At 33.1% G+C, this 24482-nt stretch overlaps 1 protein-coding gene across 1 annotated transcript in view; it reads left to right on the top strand.

Annotated features, from left to right (window-relative positions):
• Positions 1 to 24482, top strand: part of LOC117120681 — a 71419-nt gene that overhangs the window by 14423 nt on the left and 32514 nt on the right. Inside the window, exons 3-7 of the mRNA XM_033265713.1 lie at positions 12113 to 12188; positions 14441 to 15312; positions 17795 to 17870; positions 20548 to 20663; positions 23872 to 24045. Of these exons, the coding sequence (XP_033121604.1) occupies positions 12113 to 12188; positions 14441 to 15312; positions 17795 to 17870; positions 20548 to 20663; positions 23872 to 24045 (1314 nt within the window). The remainder of the gene's footprint in view (positions 1 to 12112; positions 12189 to 14440; positions 15313 to 17794; positions 17871 to 20547; positions 20664 to 23871; positions 24046 to 24482) is intronic.

Consider the following 24482-nt stretch of genomic DNA (forward strand, 5'->3'; position numbering starts at 1 on the left):
TGGTAACACCTATCACCAGTTGATTTCAGAGACACAAATTTATCTCCCTTTTGTTTCATTTTTGCAAGTAACTCAATTTGTCTCTTATACACATCTAGATGTGTATAAGAGTGTGTGTGTAGACTATGCAAATGCGCATGTGTCAAAGAAAAGTTTTTCCGACATTTTGTTTTACCTCACGATGCGAAGTTTGATGTGAAGTTTCTGCAGAGTTCAGTCAGGGCTCACACTAACCTATCGGCCTACTTACTGAAACAATAGAACAAGGTAATAATGCATGAAACACCTTGTACATGATCCGTGGTGTGAGTAATGTATCGATATTTATCATGCAGACAGTGTTTTAAAATGGTAATGGATGACATTCACCATAGACAAGCTGGAAAAGTTACTACATTTTTTATTGTACAGCATAGCCACTTCAATTATAAATAAATTATTAGATTTTAACAGTTAACTGGTAGATGAACCTGTGCATAACATCAAAGTGTTCATAATATCACATTCAGTGTATATTTAGAAACAAAATAACATGGTTTCATATAGGTATTTGCTTTATTCAATATCACAAATTCTGAAAATAGAAACGAGATTGGAAGCCGATCTCTTGGTATCTAATTACAAAGCAGATTTTTTAATAATTGAAGATGACTTTTTAGTTCCTATGCATCTAATGCAATAGGAACTATTGTAATCACTCTTCACATTTCCTTTGTTTTTTGTTGTGTGTAGTGTGTGTGTAGACTATGCAAATGCGCATGTGTCAAAGAAAAGTTTTTCCGACATTTTGTTTTACCTCACGATGCGAAGTTCGATGTGAAGTTTCTGCAGAGTTCAGTCAGGGCTCACACTAACCTATCGGCAAGTCGGCATGGATGAAACTATTTTGGTTTTACGGCAAAAAAAATCAACTGCTGTGGCATAGGTATTTTGAAGAAGGCTGAAAATAAAACAGAAAGGTTTTAATACTTGCTGAAATACATCGTTTTTTCATTTAGATCTCCATTTTTCACTAACTCCATGCGACGTTTTTTTTCTGTTGTATGAGTAGTCATATGAAGGTTGTATTGTAAGATCTTTTGTTGTGAAGCCAGGCACTCTCTGCGTCAAACAACGATCTTTCAACGAATCAAACTCCACTCCCTGGCAATCAAAAAGGATCCGTTGCATGCCCATGGTGGCGTTGCAATTTCCGTAAAAAAGGCCGTCGGCCAATGAACGTCGGGTGAGTGCTTGGTTTTTAATTATTCAAATCCTATTGACTCTTATTTTAGGTTTAATACACTTTTTTTTATAAGAACAAATTTAATAATAACACTGAGGCTGAAAAATTAAGAACAAAATAAGAACAAATTGAGGCTACGGTAAAATGTCAAATGAGATTTTAATTTTAAAAACTAGAAAAACCAAAAAATTATATTTGTACCTTATGTGCAGTAGGTGTGACTATGTAATACTGTATAGTAGGTGTGCCTACCTGTCATTTGGGGCCATTTTTACCAGGGCCTTTTTTCTGGGGCCACTTTTTTCAGGGCCACTTTTACCTACATTCCATTATAGTGTATACTGCTGTAATAATACTTTTTAATGTTTGTAGATTAAGAACAAAATAAGAACATTTTGAGCCTGAAATCAGCCAATAATAAGAACACTGAGCCTGGGCAAAATTTTACTGGTTCTTATTTATTTTTTTTTTAAGTGTAATGTGCACTGTATTTAACAATAATACTGTATATAATAATAATATTATAAAATTATGTATGATTCAACATAGTACACATACAGGGATCAACAATTCATCTTTACACATATTTATAGTTATTTTTGGTTCACACTAATTTACCTAGGATAGTGAACATGTGGGAATAGCACTTTGCCATAGGAGATTGTTTGACTCTGGTGCCAAAATTATGATCAAGTTTACAATAGCATAACAGGTGTGAAGCTGAAAGGAATTTCATCATAATACTAAACGTGCTGATGTTTTTGAGTGCCTAATTTTGAGAATGGATATTAAATTACATCTAATCTAAATTTTGTAGGTGTTGCATGAGTTTACTCCCAAAACATTTAAACGCAAATAGACCCCTAATAATTGTACAGTATCTTGGTTAAATACACAATTTTTTTTTACATTCTGTTTTTGTTCAAGCATTTTTAATATTTTGAAGTATAAATAACAAATTTTTAGTCTTTAGCCTTTCACATTTAATGTAAATATTGGAATATCCTATAGAAATTTGTTTAAAACCTAGATGCCATCTATGGATTAATGAAATCTGTTGATAGCAAAACATAAACTGTTCTAAAGCATTTACAAGGGTCTGCCATGAAGATTGGAGGGGTCTACAGAACATCAACACTTCTGGAGTCGTATACCAATATATCACACCAAAAAAGTGTCTTTTCAACAACATTCCCAGCATACCAGCCTATGTAAGGACAGCAGGCTAATTATCAGCTTTTTCACCCCCTAAAGCCAATTGGCAATAGCCTTGGATACCAATTATAAGGTCATTTCAACATGCTTGAACCTCTCTTATGAGAAATGATATTATATTATCAGGCATACTGCTGTTCGTGTAATCCTTTGTCATTAATGTTTATTTTCCTTTCCCGATTAAAAAAATTCAATAAAACTGGAAATTACAAGTTAACCAATGGAATCTCTGTAATTTGGTTTTGAAGTGTGAGGTATCCTATTGATTGTGATGTCATAGTACCAGATAAAGTACATTACCACTCCTGTGATGGCATATTTTGTATTATCCTTTTGCATGTCCATCAACAAATCACATAAATCACAATTTCAGAAAATACCATGTTTTGATAAATAACAGAAATGACAAGTGTTTGGTTGAATGAACTGGATCAAAGCTAAACCAAGCAAGAGAGTTGACACTATATACAATACTATTTATGGTAATCTACGGTTTATTTTGACAGTTGTATCAACTCTTCAAATTAATAAATAATTCATAAAACTAAAAATATTCTCAAGTAGTAAGTGATTGATAATATTAGTCGACAGTGTAATGCAAACTTAAGTCACATTCTCAAACAATGGATAAAAATAGGTATTGCCCAATATAAATAATAATTAATGAGAGTGGATTTAGGAATATTTAGGAAGAGCAACAGTGTAAGGTAAGTCGTGCCAGGCCTGCAACCATGGGTGGGGCCATTGAAGACAACACTGCAACCACCAAACCACATTAAAGGTGAGTCCTGCCATCACAAAACACTGCAGGGGTCCCAAGTTGGAGGAAGCCACTTCCGGAATATCTGGTTAAATGAGCTTTCATATAACACTTCCGGAATATCTGGTTAAATGATCTTTCATATAACATCTAACTTTATCTTGCTATGCATGGTAACACCTATCACCAGTTGATTTCAGAGACACAAATTTATCTCCCTTTTGTTTCATTTTTGCAAGTAACTCAATACCCTCATTATTTATTTCTTTTTTTCCCCAATATCTTTTTCTAATTTCTGCAATTTTGTGGATGAGATGTATCAACTAAAAGAATGCTGGATTAGAATTTGTGTCTTTATGTTCCACCAGATGTAAGGAGGTGCATTTCCTTTAATACAAATCCTATATAGACCAGATTGAAAAATGATTGTCTTTAGTCTGTCGGTGAAAGTATTAGGTATCTTCCACCTGAGCATATTTCATTCATACTCTTGACAGATGTATAGTAAAAATGGAAATTTCAAAAGGAAACAGTGATCAAAGGATTATTTTTACTCCCTTTTGAGATTAAGGTTAAGACCTTAGCGATAATGCACTGCATGTCACATTAAAAGTTTTGGCTGTTGTGCACTGTTCATCGTTACATCTACATTTCCTGCTAACAGTAATTCAATGTTTTTGTTCAAATGATATTAAATTGCTATACCTTAGGCAAGACTTTTTTTTATACCTTGTTTAGTAAACCCGCCGCCTGCAAATATTGATTTCAAATAAAAATAAAATGTTATTTTTTGCCAATTAGCACACCCGCCACCGAATTTGCCTTGAAATCGCCAAAGATAAGATATGTATATTTCTTCCTAATTACATACGTTTGAATCATTGAACCATCATATTACTAAAACTGTTTACATTTACCAAAAAAAAAATTTTATTTTCTCCTCTGTCAGGATGTTTTGTGCCCAAAATAAGAAAACAAATTTTTTAATTTTTTCTCCAACCTTTGATGCTCTTTAAAAAAATAAGTTTGCTAAAACAAGGAATAAAAAAAAAGGAAATATAAAGAAAAAGAAATTATTGATTTCCCAGATGCTATTTTTAGGTGCCTAGAAAACAAGAATTAGGGTAGTATTTGCCTTTTGATCGCCCACCCCCAACCCCCTTTCAGACATGGATTCGCCCCTGCCTTTACCTGCTTATCATATGAATAATAACATGTCAAATCCAAAGTGAATATGGATTATGATATCTTATTGAAATTTACCCCTATCTGAGAAGACTTGTAGCTACTTATCAACCTGGGTGTGGAGGGTCTCATTCAAAGTAAGTATAAAGGGTTTAAAAACTTTAAACATACTAATATTTGCAGTTTGTCTACATAATCTCAACATACAGACAGCTGACCCAGTCAAGAACATGTCATTGGGATTTAACTTTATCCATTGGGATCTTGTTGATTTATTCTTATTCCTCATGGGAGTATTCCATGTTTTGCAAAGGATTGTGGCTTATTCCTATTCCATTGTTAATTTTAAGTTAAACAAATGCTCAATTTAGAGATATAGTGAATTGTCACCTGTTCCTTATACGAGGCGCCTTTTGGGACCTGCATTGTAGCTAAAGATAAAATTCTGTATACACAATTTCCTCTGAAACTACAGAATTTCTTTAGTTTAAAAATTGTGTCTACAGAATATCTATATTATTTTTAACATAATTATACGTCCCAAACGGCGCCCCATACCTTTTGTTGGTTATTGTAATAAAACAAATATCTATCAGAACAACTTTGATTTTCAAGTGGTTGAGCAATTTCGTTTTTTAATACAGTATGGCTATGTTCACACACACGGCGTAAGACTGGCGTCTGTCTCTTATACACATCTAGATGTGTATAAGAGACAGCAATAGTAGCTAATATATTGCAATCGTGATTGGTCAATATCTTGAAATGAGGTCAAATCATTCAAGCATCACTGGCGTTAGCTAATCTGGGGTCTGCAGGTAGCGTTAATAACGCCAAGGACGTGGCGTAGTGAGTGGCTTTAACAACGCCACTGCCTAGTTCACACACAAAGGCGTACGCTACGCCAGGCTTAAGCCAGCCTTACGCCGTGAGTGTGAACATAGCCTAAGGAGTGTTTTATGGCCTAACTTAACTTGAAAGATTAGATGTTGCTTTCAATAACCTATTTTAGGTTGATATGTAAGGTAGTCTTCATTTAAATGATTGTTTATGATTTAGTATATCTTGAACAACATTTTTATTTGACATTAAAATTTTGTCAGATCAGGAAAATGAATAATTTTAAAAAATAAGGAATTTGATGTGATTTAATATATCTTACTGTGCCTTTGTTTGTAGAGTTATGAGGCACTTTTATTTCTGCGTTCCTTTGAGACCTCATACAATGTGATGTTTGTTCACAAGTCAACATCAAAAATGCAATTAAATCAAAAAGATATGTTTGCAATAGAATTAGATTAAGATAACTAGACTTAGAGTAAATGATATTTAATGTCAATGCCATTGGCCATTGGGATCATGAAGAACAGTATGTAGGCCAGTATGTAATTAAACCTTCCTCTGAAATACTAGATTGAATGTCGAAATAGAAAAATAATAAGCTGTGTTCGCATTGGATTACCGGTACTTCTTTCAAACACCATGGGCGTAGGCTGTGGGGACCACCCTACCCCCATTACGGCAAATTAGTTCCACTAAGTGGGTTAACATACTAAAAATAGGCATTAAGTTTTCATGTTTAGATTTAGTTCCACATTCTTAAGCCGCCTCCCCCAGGCTGAAACCGACCTATGCCCCCGATGTATCTGGTCATTTGACCAATAAAAAAGAAGTCGGTGCAAACAACCTGCATGACATTCTCCTTGGTAAAAATAACCCAAGATGCATTTAAATGTTGCCCTGGAAGTTACCAGGCTGTTTTTTTCTTTTATCCTAACCAGACTATAGCTGCAACTATGTTAAATCTTATTAAGTGCTAATATCCTGCGCATAGCTGTTGTTTTAGCAGAATTTATTCTGTTATTAGACTAATGATGCATGTGCTACTGCATATTTAAATCCAATAGCTGTCAGCTAAACTGGTTGTTGTCACTGTTTGTGTGTTGAACCGTTGAGATCTTTTGGTCCCCGGTTCAACCCATCACTGCTCTTCTTATATTTTAGCTTGAAATACAAGTTAATTTAGTGCTTCCATCTTTTGGATGAGCGGTTTAAGCAGTTGGTCCCATGTGCATTTATGGCCCATGTGCACGTTAAAGAACACAGTGCACTCTTCGTAAAAGAGTAGGGGATTGTCTCCCGATGTACTACCCAATCACCACTGGTGGGACCCCACTGGAAATAAGTCTTCCATAGACTTTCATTGGTTATCATTTGTGCTTACACCAAGTAAATCCAGCCATCCAACATTGGGACGATTTTGACCAGTAGAGTTTCTAGCTGCCTTGGCAGCCAATGCCAATCCAATGCAAACACAGTTTTAAACAAAGATGCAAACTGAGTTATTGTAGAGAGAATGGCAACAGGCAAAGTATACATAACTCACAAGAGCCAATCTTATCATGGTCAACAGGTCAATAAGTACTTCTTTGTGGAAGGTGTTTTTACTCATTTATGGTAGCACCTTTTGTTTAGTGTAATTGTGTGCAGGATTTGCATTTCAGACAATTAGGTTATTGACCTTAAGACTGTATGGTCTACATAATGCTCTGAATGTCAACTTTGACTTACTTTCCAAGTTGCCATCAAGAGCAACATAAAAGATTCTGTACAGTGTGTTCTCACACTGCGTACTGTATATAAGACCAACCCACGAGTTTGAGAAGATTTTTGGACGAATTTGTGTCAGACAAACCTCTCCCCCCACCCCTGTTTCACCTTCGGCAGAGCCAAATGTAGGACTTATTTCTCTGCATTTACAATTGCTTTCATTCATACTAACAGTTTCTTCATTTGACAGTAGTAAATTTGCGATGATCTGCACATAAGAAGAACATGATTCAATAAATCCAAACTTTGTATGTGTTTAAGAAGACCATGTTTTTCGATTGTAATTTGCTATTTTAAGAATCGTCTTTATATGCGAGAATATATGGTACCTCAAAATCATTACTGTATTATATTACCATTGACTCCTAATATCAGCACTCGCCATCAGTTATCAAAACCGCATCATCCATCACCATTATCATTTTGCTGTCTTTTGTCCTCCTTGACAACAAGCCCGACGACCTCTGTATACTATCATCATTTTTAACATCGTTAGCATTTTGAATCCGAGACAAGAAATACTTTACAAACTTTTAAAAATGTAAACATTATAGGCCTACATCTTAATTTTATAATTAATTTTTATTAATATGAATATTGATTCATGGAACGTTTTGTGTGTTTAAGTCTATAGCTGCTTTATATTATGAGGTATTGAATACATGTCATACAGCTATATGTCCTATGCACTGAACTTACTACATATGAGCCTTTGTGTAAATTTCAAAAGCACTGTGTCCTGAATCTTGGAAATCATGAAACTTTTGCTATAGGCACTTGACATCTAATCATGTCCTGACTAAATGCTGTATTGTTTGCACAGTGTACTCGATGTGTTAGTTCTGTATACATTTACATTTACTGGAACATGATCAAGCATCCTCTGATACCAACAGAATGTGGGCTTTGATTGCTCTTTGTTTGCCCTTGAGACTTCAGGTGGTGAACAGTATCCTACTTTTGACATGTATTTTGGTCAATTGTGTGATGTGTGGCTAAGGTGAGAGGGCAAAATATCATTTCAACAAGCTATATTTCAATTGATTTATTGTGGAATTGTATAATTATTAATAATACACCAATAATTTTTGTCTGTCATTTTTAAAAATCAATCTATACCTAAAATGTTGATGATCATGACCCAAAATGTATATATGAACTCGCATTGTTATAAGTAAAAACCTGTGCTTGTAAAAAAGTCACTGTTTTAAAATCACAAACTAAACATTTATTAATTTATGGTTTATGCAAAATAAAAATAAAAAACCAAACATGTGGTCATGTTTAAAGGCCAATTGAAAATTAATTGTTATTTTCATGTCCTGGATTTTATTTAAAAATTTTTTTTTTTTTGGTGAGGGTATATACTATTTGTTATTTACTATCCTATATAGTAGTAGTGAAAACAGACTGATATATATAATAGAAATTGTTTTTTTTATATTATAAACAAAAATAAAATGATTTTGTAATGTATTTTGCCATTTATGTTTCCATCTCTTAGGATGTGTCAACGATCTGTTGTATCATATTAATTAATTTTATTTTCCTCTTTTTTTGACAAATAGTACATTTTTTCATGAGACTCCAAACTTTGATGAGGGTGGGGATGTGAAACAAGAAATACATTGTATATGGCATGTTTATACACCATTACTATGGATACAGTATTTGGCTTGATTGTTTTGTACAGCATAAAGTAAAGTACAAGCATACCAATAATCCACAATAACGACCTATTTAAGGACAAGGCTAAGACACAACCTAAAAGCAGTTACTTGGTAATAACACTGATGGCACATATTTTTTGTAAAAATTACTGGTAGCTAGTTAGTGTTTGGCAACCTTTATTGCTTTCTTGGTGACTTCCGTGTTATACTACCAAGAATTTTGACTTCGTTTTAGCTCATTACCATAAATAGACAACTTGTCCCTGTTTTTTACTGTAACAAAGCGATAAATATATGCCTATAGTCTACAATCCTTTTGAAATGTCATGTTTGATGTCTTCTGCCAACCCTTTAAAAATGTATTGTCCCATGAAAAATTTATTGTATTATCATTTATTGTATTATCATTTATTGTATTATCATTTTCCAGCATAAAATTTAGGGTACACATTTTTTAAAATTCAATAATTACTATGCTAATAATTTCCAAAAGATTTTTTATAGTTTATTTATGTATTTATTTTTTTTCATAATACATCTTTAAAATAATTTTCTTTTATGAATTATTACATGCTATAAGCTTCTGTGAGTGTAGTATGATTATTATGACCAGGGTAATGGCATGTTTGTTGAGGATGTCAATTAAAAGGAGGACACGGGTGTACGATCGCTGCAGACATATGAAGTAAAAGTTGCTTGAATTGGATATCCAATTGACATAAATTAGTTCCTCGTTGTCCAATCAGGAAGTTTTTTGCTAAGGAATTGGTAAAACAATTGGGGATAAAAATATATTAATAATTAACCTCTCATTCAGCCCTGTCTCTTATACACATCTAAAGAAGTGTATACTGAACATTCAATAAAAAGANNNAAAGAAGAGAAAGGGGTGGGGATGTGAAACAAGAAATACATTGTATATGGCATGTTTATACACCATTACTATGGATACAGTATTTGGCTTGATTGTTTTGTACAGCATAAAGTAAAGTACAAGCATACCAATAATCCACAATAACGACCTATTTAAGGACAAGGCTAAGACACAACCTAAAAGCAGTTACTTGGTAATAACACTGATGGCACATATTTTTTGTAAAAATTACTGGTAGCTAGTTAGTGTTTGGCAACCTTTATTGCTTTCTTGGTGACTTCCGTGTTATACTACCAAGAATTTTGACTTCGTTTTAGCTCATTACCATAAATAGACAACTTGTCCCTGTTTTTTACTGTAACAAAGTGATAAATATATGCCTATAGTCTACAATCCTTCTGAAATGTCATGTTTGATGTCTTCTGCCAACCCTTTAAAAATGTATTGTCCCATGAAAAATTTATTGTATTATCATTTATTGTATTATCATTTATTGTATTATCATTTTCCAGCATAAAATTTAGGGTACACATTTTTTAAAATTCAATAATTACTATGCTAATAATTTCCAAAAGATTTTTTATAGTTTATTTATGTATTTATTTTTTTTCATAATACATCTTTAAAATAATTTTCTTTTATGAATTATTACATGCTATAAGCTTCTGTGAGTGTAGTATGATTATTATGACCAGGGTAATGGCATGTTTGTTGAGGATGTCAATTAAAAGGAGGACACGGGTGTACGATCGCTGCAGACATATGAAGTAAAAGTTGCTTGAATTGGATATCCAATTGACATAAATTAGTTCCTCGTTGTTGTCCAATCAGGAAGTTTTTTGCTAAGGAATTGGTAAAACAATTGGGGATAAAAATATATTAATAATTAACCTCTCATTCAGCCTTTAACTTTGGTGTGAAGTTTGATAATAGCACACTGTGCATTAAAGTACATGTAAACTCAAATTGCAAAAAATTTACTCTGTTAATTAGATAATATTTACATTAATCAACAAACCACAAACAAAAATTATTCATTGTAACATCATGGTCTCCCAAGACGAAGTTCAGCAAAAAGTAAACAAAACTTAAAGGCAGCAAGGCATGAACATATATTACACCAAATCTGTATACAGGCCTAGTACTGTTACACTATTACTTATTGTTTCAATGGCAAATATTATACTTAAAATTTGTTTGTACATGTCAGAGTACCTCATTACAGAACAGTACCTCATAAATGTAATACAAGATTACAGTATTTCACCCAGCACACTATGGGCTCACATCGATATTTCATTTATTTATTTGACCAACATTGAAATGCTAGACTGGGGTAACTTTAAGCAAAATAGGCCTACATTAGTATAACTCAGAATCAGATGAGCCAGCTACCCCTTAAAATAATTAAATAAAACAATTAAATATATATAAATTATAATAGAAAATTACAAATTTTACAGATTAAACATTTCATTGTATTTCACAATAAACATAAGAAAAAAGAAACATCAGTCAAACAAAAAAATGTAGTCAAGAATTCAAATTAAATAGAATTAGATTTGAACATAGATAGGACAAAAGGATAACAAGTCACAAATAAACAAAACTATTCTAGCAATCAAGGCCAGTATTTTTTCAGTTTCATCTCTATTTGGAAATGGAATAGCCTTGCATTTCACATCAGAAAAGTAGTTTAGAACACAAGAAACAGTAAGCCAGTTTATGGAGCTATTATATCCAGGGGTTGATTGATTTTTTTTACTTCCATGAACTTTTATAGCATTCTCCATTTCAAAGTATTATGGTAACTTCCCTAAAGATATAAAACAAATGCAAAGGATATTAAAATAATTTACATGAAAACACCAAATGGACTATAAAAACAGAGGAGCCAGCATTATTTCACTGTTTGCCATGCGAGGCTCAGAATTAGGGTTCACGGCACGTAACTCACAAATGTAAGGTGATCTATTACATGATGAAAGCATAGAGAGGAAGTTATGAGGCTAGGCTTTTTTACTGTTAACCATAAAAGGAGTGATTCCAGTTGGTACAGTATGTGTATAATTGTTTTAATTTTCAATGAGCTATATTGCTATCAATTCAAAGGAAAGTGCTGTTGCATTAGTGCATCCGTCCAGCGGTGGCTCCAGAAATCTGCCGATTTGACATGTCTGACAGGAGGGTTAGAATCCAGGAGCCGACTAGAGCCTCGGTCCGAGTTCCAGAATAAAAAAAATTCCCTAATAGGGTTGGCAAAGAGCTCCCCACTGGTGTCGCCACTGCATTCCTCATGCATAGTTGGCGAAAGTTTAGAGGGGGGTTTAAAGAAATTAAGATGGCTAAAACTTTCAGACCATACTTTCTCGATTTGTACATCCTGCATCCACCTATTATTTTTTTATTTATTTTTCACAGGTTCATGCTAGACAAATATGCTTTGAATCAGTCTCAGCCTGGAGTATTTGGCTTTCAATCAGTAATTTTTAATTAAGTTTAAACAATAAATACTGTAATTGGTCATTATTTAAGATATGTTACACACTGTATTTTTTCCCCTTGTTTTTTAGCTCAAAGAAACTGATGATTACTATGAAAGGAAAAGAATACGAACAGCTGTGAGAGAACTAAGAAGAGCAAAAGATGGTTTGTAATCAACATTAAATAATAAAATTACTGTATTTTTTTCAAAGGGGCAAAGTATGGCCAGTATACAACTGATCCATCTATTATCCACTCCCTTACCACTCCCCTCTCCTTCCCTCCCATCATATTATTGTTTGTACCCTTGGGAATATTGATATTTTCAAATGTCTCGAAAGGCACAAGGAATACAGCAATTTAATAGAGGGATTTGGTGATGCTTCTTTACAGGTGGTCATGCGACATAATTTGGTTAACATGAAAAACATTCCAGTGCGATAGCATAGGAAAAGATAATGTTGTGGTTGCGAAAACAACCACCCACTGTTAATGTTAGAAATAAATGGCTAGGAAAGCAATATGATTATTCAAAATAGTGTTTATATACTTCTCCTAGGATTCTATGCTTTGAAATTTAAGTGATAATTCATAAACATTAGCTAGCCCTAACATCGCAGCGTAGTTCGCGGGTGGAAGGCCATCATGCATACCTAACTATGGAGTAGATGTGCAGGGGTCCTGGCCTAACATTTTGTCGAATTATCCTTTACAGCATTAGCAAACCATTAAGGCAAAATTTAATTTCCAATCAATTTAGTATAGTTTACTGGAAATTATGATGATCTTACAGCAAAAACAAAGGACGACCGCCATGGCAATCCCCATGTAAAACACCGCTGTGCCAGTCGATTGTTTATATCCAATCCCCAAGTTAGGTCATGTGACGCCCATTGCCGAATCCCTCAATCGCTTTAGATAAAGATAGAAAACAAATTTGTTTTTTGAACAAGAAAGCATCTTGAAGCAACAAAGCCTGTAGGCTAAATTAAACAAACACTTTCGTTAGAATAAATTTGGCAATAGTTAAGGAAACAATCTGTTCTTTTTTTCTTTAGAAATTCTTTATCCTTTCTGAGAGCTCTTGAACTAGTGTAGTTGTTATAACAGTCCTGAAGTTTTTGAAAATGAAACAAAAACATCTACATTCACAATTGCTCCAATAAATTGGTGTCTTTATATTTTCCGTCTTACCATTCAACAAGTTTAAAGTAGCTTTATAAATAGAAAATCAGTTTCATGAAGGTAGATATATACCTTTGATACTATTGATTGTTTACTTATGTACATCCTTGGTTAATTGGCAATTCAAGACTATTGTCACATCACTCGAGAGTTTTATCCTTCTGGCTACCAATTATTTTGAAGAGAATTCCTGAAAATTCCAGCATTGAAACTTTAAAATTGATTGTCAAGTGCCAAGTGTTTTGATTTTTTGAAATGTCAATCAATCATGTTGGAATCAGCTGCAATATTTTTTACTATCCCAGTTTAGCCCTTAAAATTGCATTCCTTCTTTACTTAATTGCCAAATAGCATTTTAAATAACATAAAAATTTAGTTGAATTTCTGTATTGGTATTGCGTTATTTTGATTGGAAGAATGTTGTAAGTTTTAGCCTGCAGGTGCAGTTAGAGTTGAGCTAATAAATTTGAACAAACATTATATAGGCCTATTAGAATTGCTTTACTTTATGGCCTATTGCTGATGATGACATAATTATTGTCGAAATATTGAATCCCAACACGATGGCGTGTATTTCAATACTTAGAGTATGTATTATACTTTCTTATCTGAGATTAATCAGTGGACCTTTCGGTTTTTATGGCCTATATTATTAGGAATATATTTCTCACCAATTTAAACGCTGTTTCTGTAGATCCTTTGGTAGATTCTATTTTCATAGACCCTTAAATTTGGCTGATACTCAATTTAAAGATTTTTGTAATTACTATAAGAACTTTTATTTGATTCTATTATAGTAGCAATTTAATTTGAAAAATCATTTTGAGATTTTTTTATATTCCTATTTATATTTTTACATTTTGAAAATGAATTTGTTGATACTCAATTTTGTCTATTCTAGTTGAGAAGGTGCAGTATTGGACAGTATTGATCCTTACTGTCCATTCATAATCACTATTATTGATGTCAATATCACCATCAGCAGTGGCATCATCATCATCATCATAGCATCTTCCTGATCATCATCGTCATCATTATCTTCATCATCGTCATCATTACCATCATCGTAATCTTAATTATTCTCATAATTAACATCATCAACATCATCATCATCTTTACCAAGAAATAATTAAATGAAATTAAAATGAAATCATTTTGTTGGAATTATCAGTCAATTTTGATACCTTTCATTCTCATCATTTATGATGCTTGTATATTTTTATTCCTTGCAGCTGAAATAGAAGCATACAGGCCTACTCGGAGAGCCTCTCGGCAACAACAACATGACCTTGTAGAAAATGGGTTAAACTTGGCAAACACAGTCATTAAAAATCATCCTACAAGCCATTCTGATGACCAGGCTAATATACATATTGATGAATCCAGTACCAAGAATATAGTGATTGACACCGATATGATTGATGCATGTCAATTAAAAAATGGGGTTAGCAAGTCAGAGGAGCAGCAAGAACAAAATATTGGTACAGACTCTGAAGGAGGAGTGACATGCAAAGACAGTATGATAGTGAGTGATGAAGTAGTAAGGAAGGATAGTGACAAGTGTATAAGAGTGGGTGTGAAAGCTAAGGAACCACCGGATCAAAAGGTTCCAGCAAATGATATGCAAGGGGTGAAAAACTTGGGTTATATTGAACAACAGCCAATCAATGAAATCATTAATGGTGACCCTGCTGGACATAAAATAGAAGCAGAGATCAATTGGTCAGCGGAAAGTTTATGTAGAACATTGGATAATGAGATTTCAGTCCAAACAACCAGTGAGGAAAATCAAGTTGCATATGACAGTAATGTATTGGTACCATCTGGACATACTTGGAAAGAAAATATGCATTTGTTACCAGATAGAGGCGATGATACACAGGTGCTTAACACATTGCCCATAGTGGGAAGTGTTGATACTGTCCTCCAGGTGGAAACAGAGGATAACACAGAGAATCTGATAGAGCTGGCTAAACCAGGCAAAGATAAATTGTGTGAGATGAACAAAGAAAGGGAACAGAAATTATTTGAATTAAACAATGAAAAGAATGAAATTTCTGAAGACGTTTTTGCCATACAGGATGAAGATATCTTAAGGATGAAGGTAAATTACTATTTACATATTTTTGTAATTGCAAAGAAAGTATCTTTAATTTACCTGCAAGTGCAATCTATAAACTTAAATCTGTCCAAGTTGATTTTAAGTAATCAAATATTTGTTTTAATAAAGTGCAATCAACCAGTAAAATAAGTTAGTTCTCAGTAGAATTTTTTTTAATGAATTGTAATCGCTGCAAGCTGGATGTGCTCATTTCTGGAATGTGATTGAATTATTTTGAAATTTGATATTTTATATAGGTACCATAGCAAGCCTTTTCCTGGGTTGAGAGTATTTCTAAATTACTTGTGATATAATGAACAGAGCCAGTCGCATAACCTTGATAGGATGTCTGGTGTAACATCATGTGTAAATATTAATTTTGCAATGTATGATACATTTAATCGATGAGTATAGCAGAAACTTGCTTGTAAAGGACCTTTCGTCTGTCATAAGATTCTGGGTTCTAAATGCTACAGAAAGTATGGTACAGTAATGGATTTTATCTCCACTGAAACAGAATTTCACTAGAAAGAGGATATTTTTTTCTAGAGGGGATTTTGATAGTCATTAGTAATAGAATTAACTTTAACAATTTTTCTGGCTATTTTTTATGAAGTTATAGGCCATTACAATTTACCCATTTAGCAGCCTGACGTCAGTGTAAGCTATGTTGTAACTAAAAATCGTATAGCGCCGCGTGAACTATAATTCTGAATTGAATAATTGTAGTAATAGGTTGAATTCACTTTTCATTTTGCTGTAGGTTAACAGTATCTTTAGGGAATACATTCCTCTTTTTGTGTAACATTTTCCACCTGTTTTTTCCATAATTCTAGAAAAACTTACCTCTAGAATAAATAATTCTTATGAAAATTGTAGGCCTACTTAAAATAAAATACAATAATTAACAATAGGCATTTTTAATTTAATAATAATAATAATTCAGTCTAGTTTTTATTATTTTTTGAGGTTTAGTTATTTTCTGACGTTGGTGTCTCCAATGCCAATATAGAAAATATTTAGCATAACCTTTGATGAGTTACCCTTATAAAGTTATTAAATAAAATATATATTTATTTTGAATTAAAACAAATGCAATAAAATTACTGTAAAATTTATGAATGAATCTGGATGTGTTTAAAGATTACACATTGATGCTATATCTAGTAAAACAGTAAAACTGTGATTAATGGCTAAAGTAAACTTTAGATCAATTTGTGTGCCAACAATGTAAATGATTTGTGAGGTTCCAAACCTTTAATCAGGCTAACAAACTATTATGTTCAGATCATTCCTATGACCCATGTCACTAGGTGGCTTGAAGGCAGTATGTAGGCGAATAATTAAGTGGGAGGTTACATGGTCCATGGCCCTCGGTCTTTTACCTTTGGATTTGTAGTTCAGTGGCATGAATTGAGGACTGCCCCATTCCATGAGATTTTTTTTTTAGAAAAAAATTCTCCCGGATATAGTTTGTTTTCTTCTGCAATAGAGTCAGTAAATTGTCTCCCATTCAAAGAAAAATATTGCACCATAGTAATCATGTACCACCATAGTATTCATGTACTACCCTTCCTCCCAACCCTATAATCTTCTTCCACCCCTTTCCCAAGAAAAATCCAATTTAAATTGAAGTCTGAGAATGACATTTCCAGCCATAGATGTACATTCAGTACCATAACGATAGTTAATTCTTTCCAAACATTGCATAAAAAAGTAACCTTCAAATGGCTTTTTATTTAATACTCAAATACTTGCACCAAATGGTTTATTAAACATTTTATTGGACTGTGTCCACACTCATTAATTTGATTCTATTGACAAGGCAGCATTTACTTCCTGTAAAATCAAACTCTTGCATTCAGTTACAACATCCATAATCACCATGATTAATTTGATGTGATGCCTATTCCACCAGAGAAGGTAATTGATTTTTTAGGACAAAGACAGTGAAATGATGTTGCACTTAATTCCTGTAATCAATAATAATTAATGTTACCAGATGGTTGCTGAGTCATATTTTTAATGTTCATAAAAAGGTCCAGCAGACATAAAGACATTTACAAAAGACATTACTGTTAACATATACAGTGACATCACTTTAAAACTAAGGCCTTACAAAAAAAAATTGTTATCAGCCTATCTAGGCTGGAAAAGTGATGAGGGAGGGAGGCTTTTTATTTTTATTTTATATTTTGCTAAAGCCAAATATCACCCTTGAGTTGTTTGCTGGTGCATTAATATTCAAAGTAAAATATATAATTGAGATAATACAAACAATATCTACGAACTGTTTACTAAAACAAATGAAAACAATAATAATCCAAAAAAAAAATATAAAGTAACTTTTCCAAAAAAATTGTTTTTCAATATTTTGGAAGAAATGTGCATAAGAGTGATAAACTAATATTGAGGCTAATATGAAGGAATGAATGATCGATATCTTTGTATTTTTACAATTTTTTGTGGTATTCTTTATGAATAGTTGAGAGAAACGGACAACATAGAGAAGAAACGGCAAATTAGAGGAGCAATGAGAGAATTAAGAAAGAAAAACAGAGGTGAGGAGATGTTACTGTATTCAATTCAAATATTTTGTTCACATACAATAGCAAGTAACTCGCCAATCACAGGATGGAACAATTCTTTATAATTTAAGAAAATTATCTTTATGTGGCTCAGGGAGTAAAGTTTATATTAGGATAAATAAAAAACAATACTATTTTCTTGTCTTCTCACACATCCATTTTCTCTGCCTCACATTAGTAAAATCCCTTTCTTGATTGATCTTGGTTGGGGATACATGATATGAATCATGTCTTGTGTTTCTTTTATTTGCTTTCAGTGTGTCTACTTTGTAAAAGTGAGAAATTAGTAGTTGTTTCCCATCCATCGTCTTGGATTTGCCATCTCAGAGTAAAAAAGAATGTGCCCTCATTCTTTTTTTTCCCCAAAATATTAGGACGAGTAACTACTTTTTTTTTAAGAAAAAGAAATCTGTTGTGAAAATGTTTGGACCCTGGGATTGGAAGGCAAGCATCTCAACCACCAAGCAATTCAGCTCCATAATCTCGACTCAACATTTGTGGATAATAAAACATATTGATTACCAACAAGCTAAAAACTATGGAGTCAACTCTCCAGACACTATCTAAGAAAAGTGATTTAAAAGTAACTTTAAAAGGACATCAAAATAAAATATGCTAAACAATAGAAATTTTGTATATGAATGATGAGCCAGGGACGCTATCGTCACCCAGCGGTAAGGTTTTAAATGTAAGCTGACCCGTACTTCCTTTGGGCTGTGAACCAGTCCAGGAGAGATGTTTATATGAACCGTGAATGCCTACTGACCAATAGAATGTGCCATACTCCGTCACATGGCCACCAGTGAACTCTATAGGGACTATTTTTTGAGATACACCATATTATTTTATTACCTAAAGGACTTCCATAATTTTTATTGGTAAACTCTGTATAGAGCTAAAAATAAAATTTTATATCTGAATGCCTCTGCTTGTTTATGAGCTTTCATTTCTGTTAATGAATATTATGTGAAAATATTTTTTCTCGCCAATGGATATATGAATATAACATGTATTCTTTGCTTACAATAATTGGCTGGAAATCATTGTAATAAGGATTTTGTAATTCGGAGAAAACTGAATTCTTTCGCATTCTATTTCTTCAGAAGTTTTTTGTATGGGGCTTCATGGGAAAAATCTTTGCTTGTTTTGAATGCCCCTTTCGATTTAAATTCATCATCTCTGTTCTTCAATTTTGCCATGTTACTTGTTTTTACTATATTAGGATTTTATTTTTACCCCAGTGTACCTTTAAAGTAATATTGGAATTTGAATAGTTCATTGAAAATTATCAAATAATTAACTTACAATTAAAACATAGATCAAATTAAATTGTTTTGACCGATTTACAAAGTTTGGAACTATACAAGTTTTTAATACCAGCTAATACCAGCTAATTTAAGGGTCTTCTATGCAAAAATAATGCAATTGATTGGCTAGTAAAATATTATATATTATTAATTTTCAATTGACAGTTAATATTACCATACAAACTAAGCAATTAAAAAGTGTAAGATTGTTCTTAGCATCACAAATGTGAATCTCTAAAAGTGGTGTTCTACTGGTGTTTTAAATGAATCTCTGTTTCTACTTAATCAGAAAAAATTAAAGAAAATTAAATTTAAATCTGAGAGTGCCACTTCTGGTGACATAATCATGAATTTTCTTGAGGTAGTATAGACCCTCCATCTGTCAAAGTCTGTCCCTGGGCCCCGCCATTTCAAATTCTGGGATGGATATCCGCCACTGTTAATGGCGTAGATGGGCTTTGTTATCACAGATCCTATATACAAGGGTCTGTGATATGATCAACATAGGATTAACTTACAGTTGATCAACATTGTGCATTGTTGCCTTATTGAATTTCTTCCGTTTGTTCACCTATAGGCGTCTGCAGTATACTTAGTAAAGCTGTTGGAAACTACCTATTTACATAGCCTTTTGTTGATATCGTGTTCATGTATAATAACACTATATCTACATGCAACTATGCAGACACCAACTGCTCTACATACCTACTTGTCTGTTCATTTTTCAGTGTATTATGTTATTTATTATCATGTATATTTTTCTGTATGTCAGGGTCCCAAATTATTAGCTCCATTAGCGTGGGTGACACAGTTTTTTTTTTTATGAATAGATGATAAATGGATTTATTTGGTGTAAATGCCAAGGATAACCCCATGAGTCTTATTAAGACTTATTTCCAGTTGGGTTTTTCTGGTGGTACTCAGGTAGAATCCTACTATTTTCCAAAGAGTGTACTGCGTTCTTAACGTGCATAATGCACACAGGACCAACAGCGTAATGTCTCATCCGAAAGACCCTATCATAACTTGCACTTCAGCCCTCCAGCTGCAATACAAGGGGGCAGCAATTGGGAATTGAACCAGAAACCAAGAGATCTCTATGGTTCAGCACACACACAATGGCTACCACCAGTGTAGAAGCTAAATACTATACATAAGTCAATGCATTGTTTAAAGAGCTAAGTTGATTTGAACGTTATTCTGAATGTTCGAAATGCAACCAAACCAGTATGTAGAATTTCCAATAACAATCACCCAGCAGGCGCATTTTTAATACTTGTGTTTATTTAAATTTATATGTTATATATACATTTATTCATATTTATAATTGTATTGCTTTGTAGAGAAATCTCTAAATGATGAGGACCAAGTCGACCAGGCAATACATGCTACATCATCATTACCGCCTGAAGATATTGTTGCGACCAATCACGATTCAGAAGTAGAATCGCCTGATCAGGTAAACACATAATTATGGAATATAATTGTGATTTTATAAATTAAGGTACAAGATACAATATAAATTTACTGCAAATTTCTGAAAATAGGAAATGTGAAATATACAGTAATCTTGTAATACAATTAAATTAAGAACTTTGAAAGACTTCAAAATACCACAAATTACAATAAGATATTCAAAGTTAAGGTGTCCTGGTAGACTCCAGTAGAAGAATGTGTAGGTATCTTAATCCTAGAATATGAATAATAATTTTCATTATAATTAATGTTTTGTATCAGAGTAGTTTGCTAAAAAATGGAGTTCAACATTTTTTGCTTCCGGCATTTTTATTTTTATTGTTAAGCACTTTGAGGCTTTAGCATAATGCACTCTATAAGTCAAGATGATTATTATTATTATTAAAAGCATTAAGCAATTATTTACTTTTATTAGAATTTAATATTGTTTAACCATAGCTTTGTATTGCATAACTTTGCACAGTTTATCTACGGGTTGTTCACATTCTTTTCTCTTCCCAGAAAGTCAAAAGTGATAAATAAACATAATAGTAAAATGTGTGTATTTTGTTAAAAGGTTATATTTGTACAGTCCTATATATCCGGGAGTAATAATATAAGGATAATCAGTCAATGCGTATTTGAGGGTATGATTTTTATCCACTAGGGTATAGGTCATACTACTTCTTGACTGTGTCCTTATCAATAAGGTATAAGGTCCTTTAATAGTGAGTCTGTATTCACTTGATATTTAACATTTTGTCTATTTCAGAAGTGCAGGGACAGCTGAGACATTTAAAAATATGAAAGAATAATTTGCGCACAGGCAACCCTGCCTTGCTCAACCCACTCCCACAACCCTTTTGGCTCTTAAATATTAAATACTATTCATAGTGACTCAATAGCTCCATGTTTATATTTCCTTTACAATGTATTACATTATTCATAATAAAACCATTGTTTTGTTTGTAAATTTTTTTTTTGAGTAGGTAGGTTGGTAGGTATTGAAAGTATGTCTTGGTGTACTCTACAATTCCCATGGCACTCTTACGAGAGGAAGGTTGAACACCAATACCCACAGGCCCGTAGCCAGGTTTTTCCAATGGGGGTTTTCTGGGTGTGAGGTCCACAGTCGAAGCGCCGGTGGGGTCGCCGAAACCCCCAAAGCAAGAGGATTTTTGTGCTTTATGGGTCTAAATAATGCTATAAAAGCAGATATGTTTGAAATCGTCTGTGTCTGGGTGGGTCTGCAGTGCATTAGTTGGGTTGGAGGACTTATTTTTGAAATTTGAAGAGGGGGTTCGCCAAAAAAGAGGGGGGTTTGCTAGAAAAGGGGGTTCTCCCGACCCATAAAAATCCCCCCTGGATACGGGCCTGACCCAAATCCTCATTCCAGTGCATTTTTGTATATAGACTCCATTCAGACTATTAGTATAAAATCTTGGCTCTTGAGGAAAACATTTTTTGGACATGAGGTGTGTTTAAAAAAGTAATCTGGAACGGCTGATAAGAAACAGATTTTTGAATATTTAAAAACTGGTGGTGTGGCACTCCTTAACCCCAATTTTAAATATTCGAAAATTTGACCCTTTCAGTGTCTTAGAAAATTCACATATCAGATTTGTCATGCTCCAAAACTTCCTGCTTTAAATTTATGGACCTAGACTCTATTCAGACTATCAAGTTCAGATTGATGTACCTAGACTCCAATAAAGTTTAATGTTCCCAAGGATCCATAAAGAGTAATATATAGACACTTAATCCGATACATGAACTGTCATATTTTATTTATCATTACATTTTTAGTGACATGAAGAGGTATTTGGTTGTCACATCTCCTAAAAATCAAATAACTGGTTGCCACTGACTGACTATTAGTGCCTATAATGTTACTCTTGAATTATCACTTCAATACATTGTATGCTTCATCCCTGTGGGCAGTAATTTTATTGGAATCATGTCTTATATCCACAAGCTATGCATTGTTACTTATACAGTATTACATTACCTTAGTGATGGGAACAATGGCCATGATACATATATACTGAAATTGGCTCCATTGGGATTATTCCATAATAGTGACAAACCTACCACATATCCACTAACTTTACACCTGCTTATATTAGCATTCAATCCTACTAGCTTAGTAAGTCATACTTTAGCTTGGAGGAGTATTCCATCTAATAAAGTTGCAGCTACTGTGCATTCAGACGTACCAGCTGCCAACTCAAATTTGGATTATTTTAAAATATTGTTTGACCTTTGACATAGTCATGAGCAGTTGAAACGTACCAACATTTGTACTGTGATTGGCAGTGATTTAATACACTCTTAAGTGAATTATGTGCCTTACATTATGTTCTCATTTCTTTCTTCCTTCTCTCTTACTTTCTTATCTATGTCTTTGCCAAATTGTTTGTGTTTAATAGGATTTTTGGCACAATGCCGCCCATCTTGAGGGTGGTGACAGTGGGTAAATGGTATATAGATTTGTAGGTGTCAACACACCACCATTCGGTAAGTGGTGTGGTTTGGTAGGTATTAAAATGATTGCTGTTTGTGATATCAATCATACGTTACACAACATGTAGATTATTGATTGACAAGCTCAGTGTTTTTGTTTAATCTTGTATTGGCGCAATTGATACTTTAATAAGTTTGTTTTCTTTTCATTATTGCATCTTGAATTTGAAACTGAGAATCAAATCAGTTTAGGGTGGTTTTCTTAATTTCCTTGCTGTGATGTAGAAATGTTTTTGTAACCTTTTTTTTTTTAGTTTGTAGAGCGATAGTTAATTATTTTGTTTACTATTTGCAGTGATAAACATTCTGTTACATTTAATTATGATTATAATTGGTATGCCCTTAAAATGTGGGTTGCTTGATTGTTCAAAAGAGTTCTTAATCTTACAGAGCTGAGTTAAAATCTTGTTTTTCTCAAAATAAAAAATAACCTAAAAACCCACTCTAACTTAAGCTTCCCCTTTATAGCATAGTTTTTACAGAAAGCATTACATAGATTGTTCATTTATGTGATAAGTCACTAGCTATTGGGTAAAAATAAAATAATTTAGTAAATGTATTCTAATAAATCATTAATCAAAAGATACTATTTTTTTTTTAGTAATTAATATATAGAATTTATAGAGTTTAATTTTTGTTAACATTTACCAATGTTTCACTTTTATTTTAAATCTCTTCTCAATATTTAGGAACTGACAACGATTCAAATTGCATTTGAGGTCCCAGATTCTGGACAATTTGAGGATGACGAGGCAGTCAACAGTCATGATGCCAGTAACCAGGATGACATGCAAACTTCGAAAGAACCTGATATTATTGAGAACATTGACGACATCACAGACATCAATCAACTGCAGAGATTGGTAAGTGGTCTCTCTTGTTTCTTTCATTCTGCATATGCCAAAAAAATCTTCCCTACTTCAGCTTCATTATTATTTATATTTTACTAAATATTAAAATAAAGCTTGCCAGCAACATGCTTAGAACGAGCATCAATTAAATAATACTGCTGTCGTCCTGTGTCGCTTTACATATGACACTAAGTTTTATATCCTTTCTGTAAGGTTGGGTGAATTTGTTATATGTGAGATGAAAAAGGTATAAAATCATAACATTATATATATACTGAAACCGAAAAGTCCAGTGATTAATCTCAGATAAGATAGTATAACACATACTCCAAATACACGATGGCGTGCATTTCGATACTTGGAGTATGTATTATACTCTCATATACATACTGTATGCCCATAAACAAATTATTTTGCAAATAGAAAAATACCTTGCGTGGGATTTCAAC

The sequence above is a fragment of the Anneissia japonica genome, unplaced genomic scaffold (assembly GCF_011630105.1).
Source record: "Anneissia japonica isolate Jap-2015-1 unplaced genomic scaffold, ASM1163010v1 scaffold288009_len375886_cov190, whole genome shotgun sequence".
NCBI lineage: Eukaryota > Metazoa > Echinodermata > Crinoidea > Comatulida > Comatulidae > Anneissia > Anneissia japonica.